The sequence below is a fragment of the Callionymus lyra genome, chromosome 19 (assembly GCF_982586985.1).
Source record: "Callionymus lyra chromosome 19, fCalLyr1.hap1.1, whole genome shotgun sequence".
Lineage (NCBI taxonomy): Eukaryota > Metazoa > Chordata > Actinopteri > Syngnathiformes > Callionymidae > Callionymus > Callionymus lyra.
Window position 1 is genome coordinate 1,766,929 of NC_141836.1, and position 10,172 is coordinate 1,777,100.

The window sequence follows — 10,172 nt, forward strand, 5'->3', positions numbered from 1 at the left end:
CGGAATTTCAAATCATTTCTTCCCTAATCATCCTTAATTTGCTGCTGATTATTCCACGGCCCATAATTCCCGGCGTGTCGCGGCGCTCGTGGTCGTCGTCGTCTTCGTCTGAAATGTGAATCTGTGGGCAGGTTCTCTGGGAGTCAACACTGCGGACACGTCCACTGTGCGTACCAGTACCGCGAGCACTACCACTGCATGGACCCCGAGTGCAACTACCAGGTGAGCGTGAGTACTTTACACTTTCTCAGCTTCACACACCTTTCCTTTCTCACCTGTCGCTCCGAGCACCTGCGAGCACAGCTACATGCTAACGTGCTAACTGGTCTACGTAGAAGCTTTTTATGGATTCGTCCGACGAGACGCTGACGAGAAAGATTAGTTTAGTGAATAAATGTTTGTTCGTGATGATGAAGGAAGTAAAAAAGAATTCAAACACAAAAGGTAAGTGAAGCAGCATCATTAGTAAAGTAGTGTTTAGCATTAGCATTATGCTAAAGAAAAGCTTCATTCACGAGTCGTCTTTTCACTTTTTTTATCTTTCTTTTTTATCCGAGTTATCGATGGATCAACGTGTTTGTTTTCAAAAGGAAATGATGCAAAAATGTGAGATAATCTTTATAAAACTACGACCAAATGACAAATGACAGCTATGAAAATATTATGAAAGATTGATAAAATCACAGTAACAGTTTATTTATTTACTATATATTAAAAAAAGAAAAATCCAACCTTGGAGTGAAAATAATAATAATAATAGTAATTATAATAATTATAGTGGTTATAATAAAAAGAATAATAATGATTGAACGTCTACAAGTGAACTTATATTCAAATTAGGTTGGATGTTCTTTCTGGTGGATCCGGTAAAACCTGTGACACCAGACGAGGATTCGCTGGTTTGTTCAGCAAAACGTCCTGAATTCAACGAGACGTGTTCGTCAAACAGACGTCAACACGAACAACAACCACGACTCGGGCGTGTCCACGTGAAGCAACAAAAGAAAAGTCAACAAAACTCCAATAAAATCTATTTTCACGTGAAGATCCTTTAAGACCAAAAACAAACTTGACTTTTTCCGTCGGTAAATATGACATTTCATGTCCTGGAAACAAACGATAAGTTTGTTTAACGTTTCATCCGTTTGCTCATCGCTCGACCTTTTGTTCACGAGTGTGAAATATGTCTTTTCTGCGCCGAGTCTGGTTTTAATCCCGGAGAACGTTGTTCATCATGTGCTCGTCCCACGAGTTGTCGTGTGTGGAAACACAAAGCAGATTCTAATGGATTCCTCGTGTTTGCAGTGAGTAGCTGGAGAGAGAGAGACGAGTATTACTTACTCATGCAGGTACATTTGTCAGTTTTCACCTGTTCTGTCCCGGAAGCATCTTGTCTCTCGTCCTCCGCCTTCAACAGACGACGTTTAGATGAAGTTTAGATGAAGTTTAGATGAAGTTTAGATGAAGTTTAGATGATATTTACATGTATTTTAGAAGATGTTTACATGTTTATTTGAGATCAGCTTCTGTCTCCGACACTCACGGCCTCATCGTTCGTTCACTTCCATCTTCTCTCAGAAACATGTTCCGAGCGCAGGATGAGGATATTCTAGGAAAAAAAGCAGGCAGAAGTGATAACTCATGGAACGTTACATGACACACTCTCTGGAATATCATCCTGCTGCCAGCCTCCCCACCATTGGCTGAGTCGAACATTCTCCTTTCATGGAGCGTCAGAGTGTGCATCTTGCCACACTGGTGGGAATCCTAAAATAAATGTAGCAAGTGGCTCACAAGCTTCATTGACACGCCACTGAAAATGAGATCTTTCTCCCAGTCAGCTCCCTCGACTATTTTAGACGGCGCAATAGATCGGATGAACCTCGACCGCAACTTATCTTTTCATCGACTGTGATCCGGTCACTGGAGGATTCATCAGAAATGAGAAGGTTTTCTGTTCTAGAAGTTCATTGAAAAACATGTTTTCTTTCCAAATCCTCCTTCTGGTCTCAACGTTGTCAGAGTTAAACACAATGAACACGACGTACAAACATCAAGAACATTTTCCCAGATGGTCTTTTAAATCTTTTGAAATCATCCGCCGACAATCTCCGACTAATCTCCTGAATTCCAAGTGTTTACTCAGTCAAAGATTTCCCAAATATTGGGCAGGAATGGGCTGATACGGCGGCAGCTGTGAGAAGCACGGCTCGGAGCAATTAGCCTACTTTGCAGAGCGATTAGTTGTGTTTTCAGAATCTTCCTTTCTGATGTTTTTCTGCCGCAACCGGAGATAAACGTGGACGAAGACAGAAGTGTCTCATTGATTCTCTCGTCTCCTCTTACCGCCTCTCTTACATCAGCTTAAGCCCAATTACGGCAGATTTGGTTGCAGCGAGTCCCGGCGGAGCACTTTTTCTCCTTCTTCCCAACTTGTGCATAATTCATTTATATATTTATTTAGTCGTTCTTGGGAAGCGTCTCTTTGCATATTCACTAATCAGAGCAGGCGGAGTTCCAGCGAGTGTCGGCGCTTTTAATTAAAGACGGAATCGTATCTCGGAGAATTGAATGAGAAAAGGCTTTTTGGTTGACTTGTTTGTTTGTGTCGCTCTGGCGCAGGAACACACTCGCTTTTCCACAAACATCAGGTGATCTCGCACGTCAATCGCTTCGTCTTAATTAAAGAGCAAACAAAGACTCCTTTGTTGAACGGATTTTGCGTCTGAATGTGTCATATTTAAGAATGTTTTACTAAAGTCACGATAATCCCTGAGTTTCCTCTTCATGTTCTTGAAATACAGCCAGAAAAATAACATTTCTTTCTATTTTATTTAAAAAATATTAACTGGTATATAGATAAAAAAAAACAAAACAATATATAATAGATGAGACTTAAGTAAATAAATCAGATATTAATGAATATATTTAGTTAATAAAAATGAAATTTCATCCTGTGTCTGATTTAGATTGACTTCTCCTCAGGTCTGACCTCTGAGATAAACTGTTGCTGTTTGGGTTTAAATAAAGCCGACCTGTGCCCCACAGAGGTTCACCAGTAAGCAGGATGTCATCCGGCACTACAACATGCACAAGAAGAGGGACAACTCCCTGCAGCACGGCTTCATGCGCTTCAGCCCGCTGGACGACTGCAGCGTCTACTACCACGGCTGCCACCTCAACGGGAAGAGCACCCACTACCACTGCATGCAGGTACTGACCCGAGAGCTTCGGCTGCTGCAGTACATTATGGAACCTCTTGTTTATCACGCCCTGAAAGCCCAACACAAACTAAATCCAGGAGGTATTTAATGTTAACGTTCATTCAAACAACCTGAACAATAACCTGAACGACTCCCATGATGCTTTGCCGCCCAGTCATCCATCACAGGTCTCTCACCGAGTTCTTCCTCAAACTGTGCACATAGAGAGGCGCAGTCATGTGACCAGGAAGTGGTCGATGATGTCACTTCAGCTTCTCTCTCGCTCCTTAATTGGCGATGAAATCCCAGCAGGTGTTTACATAAATACACATTTTTCATCTTTTAGTGCAGACTCCGCTGAAGATGTTCTGGACCTTTTTTTTTTTCCTTGGCTCACATCTGCTTCTTCTCAACTGTCGGGGGGGCAGAGAGGGGTTCCAGCGCTGTCACTGTTGTTAGCACGAGCAGCTCTTGTTTGAACAGTCGTGAGGACCTGCAGATGTTGGCACCGGCGCTGCAGAAGTGTCGGGCACTTTCTTCCTGCTCTGACTTCATATGGAGAAGTTGTCCGAGACAGGAGGTTCAAACATCACACTTTGGTTCCAGGACCAACTCTGAGAACGAGTAGAAACATCACGACCACAGCAGAAGTTTCCTCTGTTTCTAGGCCACTGTGACCACGCTTCACTTCTCTGTGACGCTCAGAAGGTCGCGACCTTCAGCTCTCTCAGATGAACATGTCTGTCTGCAGGTGGGCTGCAGCAAGGTCTACACCAGCACCTCGGACGTCATGACTCACGAGAACTTCCACAAGAAGAACGCCCAGCTCATCAACGACGGCTTCCAGAGGTTCCGAGCCACAGAGGACTGCGGCACCGTCGGCTGCCAGTTCTACGGTCAGAAGACCACGCACTTCCACTGCAGGTGAGCCGGACGGTGATGGTTCTGACACTGGTCGCAGGTACAGGTGCGAGGATGTGGTCACGGTTTGTGCAGAAGTTCTCGAGCAGACGGAGGAAGAAGAATATACAGTTTGATATCAATCAGTGCAACACGATCAAAGTCCACAATCCAATAAATCATTAACAAGAAGTTAAATATAAGAAAGAAAACAACTGAAGAGAAAACACTCTTTAGCAACAATAACTCAAACACTAGGAAGACAAAACACTGATCTTAAGAAGAACATGAAGAGAGTGTGGATCAGCTCCAGCCGTGTGTCAACAGGAAGGAAAGAAAACAGGAAGTAACTACACAAAATAAAACCACAATAAAAGAAGCAAAACAAAACTACGATACCTGTGAATATTTATGTTTTCACGGTGTGGTATTCAACGACACATATTCACAGGTTTTGTTCATGTTTGTGTTGCAATTAAACTTCCGGCCTCTAGATGGCAGCAGTCGTTACGTCCTCTACAGCTAGAGGAAGAGTGATGACTGAGGACGAGAGGATACAGTGAGTCCAGCAGCTTTTAAAGCTGATGTTTGGACATATTTTGGTTTGAAAACAAATGAAAGTAGTTACGACTTCATACTATCACAGTATATGGTATCCTTGTATGGATATGATTCTGAACGACGATGAACTTCTGCTCCTCAGGCGTCCTGGATGCACCTTCACCTTCAAGAACAAGTGTGACATCGAGAAGCACAAGAGTTACCACATCAAGGACGACGCTTACGCCAAAGACGGCTTCAAGAAGTTCTACAAGTACGAGGAGTGCAAGTACGAGGGCTGCGTCTACAGCAAGGCCACCAACCACTTCCACTGCATCCGCTCCGGCTGCGGCTTCACCTTCACCTCCACCAGCCAGATGACCTCGCACAAGCGCCGGCACGAGCGCCGCCACATCCGCTCGTCCGGGGTCATGGGCCTGACCTCCACCTTCATGGTGCCCAAGGACGAGCCGGAGGAGTCCAGCAACGACGACCTGATGGACTTCTCCGCCATCAGCAGCAAGAACTCCAGCCTGAGCGCGTCGCCCACCACCCAGCAGTCCACCACCATGTCGCACCTGATGGCCACGCCCACCACCGTGGTGTCGCACTCCTCGTCGGGCCACACCCTCAAGACCGCCCCCTCACTGCCCGGGTCGGGTCAGCGCATGTCCACGCTGCTGTCCCAGGCTCTGCCCAGCAATATTCCAGTGGCTCTGGCGCTCTCCAACAACGCCCTCGCCACCAGCAACCCCTTCTTCCCGCTCATGCCCCGCCTGCCCCTGCAGCCGCCCACCTCCCTGATGTCCGCCGTGTCCTCGGGGGCCCACTCCATGTCCACGGACTCGCCCACTCTGGCCGGCGTCGACAGGACCCTCACCACCACCTCCTTCAGCGCCTCCTCCATCATGGAGAAGATCTCGGCCAGCAAAGGTCTGATCTCACCCATGATGGCTCGACTCGCCGCCGCCGCCCTGAAGCCCTCGAGCAACGCAGAGTCAGGTGAGTCTCCTGGTCGCGACACGAACATCACATCCATCAATCAAATGAATGGTTCATATTTTTAAATGAATCTATATTGTTGACCTGAAGGGAAAAAATCAATATCAAAAATCAAAAACGTGAAAATACTAAAAACCTCTTTTCCTAATATTATTAAAATAAATATTTATACATGTTTTTATTGAGCTGAAACTAGTTCAAAGGTCAAATGAATATATGTTCAAATAAAATAAGTAAATATATTTGAGTTTAAATTATTTAAATTATAATTGATGTTGAATTAATGAAGATAATTACATTAAAATCACTCAATATTCGTGTGTGTGCGCGCGCGTGTGTGTGTGTGTGTGTGTGTGTGTGTGTGTGTGTGTGTGTGTGTGTGTGTGTGTGTGTGTGTGTGTGTGTGTGTGTGTGTGTGTGTGTGTGTGTGTGTGTGTGTGTGTGTGTGTGTGTGTGTGTGTGTGTGTGAGATCACAGAGTGCACTCAGAGGTCACTTCTATCACGATGCCACGGCTGCAGGATAAAAAACAACACAGTTTCGGGCTTCAAGGGACGCACCGGTGGCCGGGTCCTCTGCTCCGGCTTGTTATTGTGTCGATTGTTTGTTAGATATCCACAATCCATTTGGAGATAAATGCGCTGACAGAGGAGAGTGGAGCCTGTAAAAGTCTCTCCTGACGCTGCCGAGGGGGCTCGGGGGGCTCGGGGGGCTCGGGGGGGCTCCTGTCCAACATGTTTCCTCATCATCAGCCTCTTATCTGCGTCTGCGCTCGTTCCAGCAAATGGAGGTGGAATGAAATTAAGTTCAGAAATTGCAAGAACAAAAAAAAAAAAAAAAAGCTCTTCTCTCTCCGTCGAGTCAAAGTGATAAAAAGCAGAGAATCGCTGGCGCAGAAATGACTCGGTGTTCTGGAGAAAGTGGTTGTTTTTCTGTCTGATGCACCTGCACGCCTCGGCGGCGCCGCGTGTGTTTAGCATAAACATTTGACGTGAGATTGTTTGTGTTTCTGCGCAAACATCCTGATAATAGAACTTCCAGTGATAATGAGCTGCTGGTGGGTTCGGCAGCAGCGGGACCCTCGCGAGGGGGGCCAGGGGCCGGATGCCGGGGCCGGGATTAGATCCTCCCGGTGTTCCTGAGCACGGGGGGAGTCGGGCACCTGCTCCGAGGGGAGGGCGGGGGGCACCACTGTCAGGCGGACTCCACCTCTGGGCCTCCAGCAGGTAGAGGCTCCACGAGGGCCCGACGTGGGTGAGGGGCCTCACAGATGGTGCCTCGACAAGGAGCTGGGAATAAAGAGAGTCACTTGTTAATATTCAGATCCATTTTACTTTATAAACATTATTTAAAATACGTTCAAATCGTTATTATTTTTTTATGAGATTCATTTATTGATTTTTACCCAAATGTTTGAAAACAAACGATATATAATAAAAGAAACAAAGAGAATAATTCACAATAATAAACCCTGACATTCCACATATTTACGGATTATTTATTTATAAAAGATTCTGTTCACTGTTAAAAACTGATTTAATTAATTATATTCATTTTATATTTAAATTCACTCGCAATAAAGTGAATTTACGACTTGTTTCAAGAATAAATGTTATTGTTTTAGGGAATTATAAGAGAAAAGTAATGCAACTGTATTTTAATGTTTTTTAAAAACTAAACTAGTATATATTTTATTGGATAAAAACACTTTGTAGATTGAAAAGTACCTCCATAAATATTTGTATTTGTAAAGAAGTAAAATGAGAAGCTAAATGTCATTGAAGATATAAATGAATGAAACACGACAGATTCTCAATGATCCTCGATAACAAACGATCAACACGACACTCGGTGTAAACGTGAGAGGAAGTGGTTTCTCTGAGTCGCTGAGAAAAGTCAGAGTTTGGTTCTTCGTCTGAAACCTGCTGCGCTCACTTTCCACTGGTTCTTCTAATGAATGTTCCACTTTAATTTACCCCCTCAGTGTCGCACACATCCAGCTTATGAAGACTTTACTAATTAGACACGCAGTACAAATGATCCGGCCGCGGATCTTATCCCGGCAATTACACGCCGACACATTATTTCTGGGTAATTTCTAGAAAGATGCTGATTCCAGTCATTTGTACTGGATAAGAGGATGAAGGCGACAGAAATGAGTTTGCATCTGATCTCACACACACACACACACACACACACACACACACACACACACACACACACACACACACACAGTTGTTTTCGTAAGAGATCCAAACATATTTGAATAAACCCTATCGAAGGTGATTGAGCTCCATCGTCCAGCGGAGACGTGGAGTAGAGCTCAGCACACATTGAAAACAATGATAATTATGTCGCGGCGACACAGTGGAGCTGCTCTGGTTTCCTCTCAGACGTGACGTGATCTTGGATGACAAGGATTCGTCTGCTTCATTTTGGGGGCTCCTGTCATGTCCGGGGTCAGAGGAGACTCCGGAGCTCGTGACCTCAGATCCAACCCTCCTGACCCTAAGTCACCGGTGACCCCCGGGGTCGTCTCCTTCAGGGGTTCACGGTCAGACGCTCCTGAATGTTCTTGACGTTTCCAAACATCTTTGTTTCCTCCTAAAAGCTCCAACTTCTCCGTAGCCTGAGGACAAATTAATATTTCAGTCTCTCAGGACTTTTCGTCGCCTCCTGCATTTATTTATTTATCTCCTCGCTAATCTGTGATTGAGGGGGTCACGCTATTTGAACCAATCTGATTGGCTGTCAGCTCCAATCTGACCGACATAGCGCCCGTTTTCCTGGTGGGTACGCTCGGTGGCATGGACCGCCGCCCGTTGTCAGGCCAACCAGGGAGGGGGAGGGTCCGGGGCTGCCACTCTCCCTCAGCATTAGCATCTCACTTAATGACCAGTTAAGAGGCAGCCAGGCAAATGAGTTGTGACAAGTGCTGCAGAAAAAGGAGTCTTTTCCCCTCATATCGCCGCCTCTCAATCAGCGCCTAAAAGGCTTGACGGCCGCGACATAATTCCGGCATAATTATCGCGCGGAGAATCTTCTGGGGCCGGGACAGAAGTCACATCGCATCTCGTCACGGGCTAATAAAGCTGACCAACAATAACTTTGTTGTCTCTCCGTCCTCAGGGAACGGACACGCCGCCTCCGCCAACCACTTTAATGTGGTGCAAGTCAAGCAGGAGCCCCTGGACGCGCCCCAGGACTCCACCCAGGAGCACAGTCTGGACCTGAGCAAGAAGGAACACAGGTACAATGAAGAGTTTCAACATCTCACTCGGTCCAGAGTACGACCTTTCAGGGTCAAGGTCAGCATTTGTTGCCAACATTAGCGAAGCACTCAGTAAGTGCAGACCTCTGCCAAGCAGCTCATCAGTGTATCATGTTTGAGATGAACACAACACAGTAGGAGCGAGCAAGAAAGAACACAAGTACACAATCTGTTTTTAATCTACTTCCATTATTTCACAAATAAATACGACCTTAAAGGTTCAAGGTCGGACATATGTTGCAAAAAGCACTCAGAAAGTGCAGACCTCTGCCAAGCAGCTCATCAGTGTATCATGTTTGAGATGAACACAACACAGTAGGAGCGAGCAAGAAAGAACACAAGTACACAATCTGTTTTTAATCTACTTCCATTATTTCACAAATAAATACGACCTCAAAGGTTCAAGGTCGGAAATATGTTGCAAAAAGCACTCAGTAAGTGCAGACCTCTGCCAAGCAGCTCATCAGTACACATGTATCAAATTTGAGATGAACACAACACAGTAGGAGCGAGCAAGAAAGTACACAAGTACACAATCTGTTTTTAATCTACTTCCATTATTTCACAAATAAATACGACCTCAAAGGTTCAAGGTCGGACATATGTTGCAAAAAGCACTCAGAAAGTGCAGACCTCTGCCAAGCAGCTCATCAGTGTATCATGTTTGAGATGAACACAACACAGTAGGAGCGAGCAAGAAAGAACACAAGTACACAATCTGTTTTTAATCTACTTCCATTATTTCACAAATAAATACGACCTCAAAGGTTCAAGGTCGGAAATATGTTGCAAAAAGCACTCAGTAAGTGCAGACCTCTGCCAAGCAGCTCATCAGTACACATGTATCAAATTTGAGATGAACACAACACAGTAGGAGCGAGCAAGAAAGTACACAAGTACACAATCTGTTTTTAATCTACTTCCATTATTTCACAAATAAATACGACCTCAAAGGTTCAAGGTCGGACATATGTTGCAAAAAGCACTCAGAAAGTGCAGACCTCTGCCAAGCAGCTCATCAGTGTATCATGTTTGAGATGAACACAACACAGTAGGAGCGAGCAAGAAAGAACACAAGTACACAATCTGTTTTTAATCTACTTCCATTATTTCACAAATAATAAGGTCAGAAATATGTTGCAAAAAGCACTCAGTAAGTGCAGACCTCTGCCAAGCAGCTCATCAGTACACATGTATCAAATTTGAGATGAACACAACACAGTAGGAGCGAGCAAGAAAGAACACAAGTACACAATC

The 10,172-nt window shown here is 44.9% G+C and overlaps 1 protein-coding gene across 7 annotated transcripts in view; it reads left to right on the plus strand.

Annotated features, from left to right (window-relative positions):
• casz1 (castor zinc finger 1) overlaps positions 1-10,172 on the plus strand; it is a 160,889-nt gene that overhangs the window by 140,678 nt on the left and 10,039 nt on the right. For 5 of the 7 annotated variants that reach the window (XM_087782334.1, XM_087782335.1, XM_087782333.1 and 2 more), the window contains 5 exons: positions 132-228; positions 3,049-3,213; positions 3,955-4,127; positions 4,807-5,645; positions 8,774-8,894. In XM_087782334.1, coding sequence (XP_087638460.1) covers positions 132-228; positions 3,049-3,213; positions 3,955-4,127; positions 4,807-5,645; positions 8,774-8,894 — 1,395 coding nt within the window. The remainder of the gene's footprint in view (positions 1-131; positions 229-3,048; positions 3,214-3,954; positions 4,128-4,806; positions 5,646-8,773; positions 8,895-10,172) is intronic. The other 2 variants (XM_087782332.1, XM_087782337.1) reach the window with 1 other exon arrangement.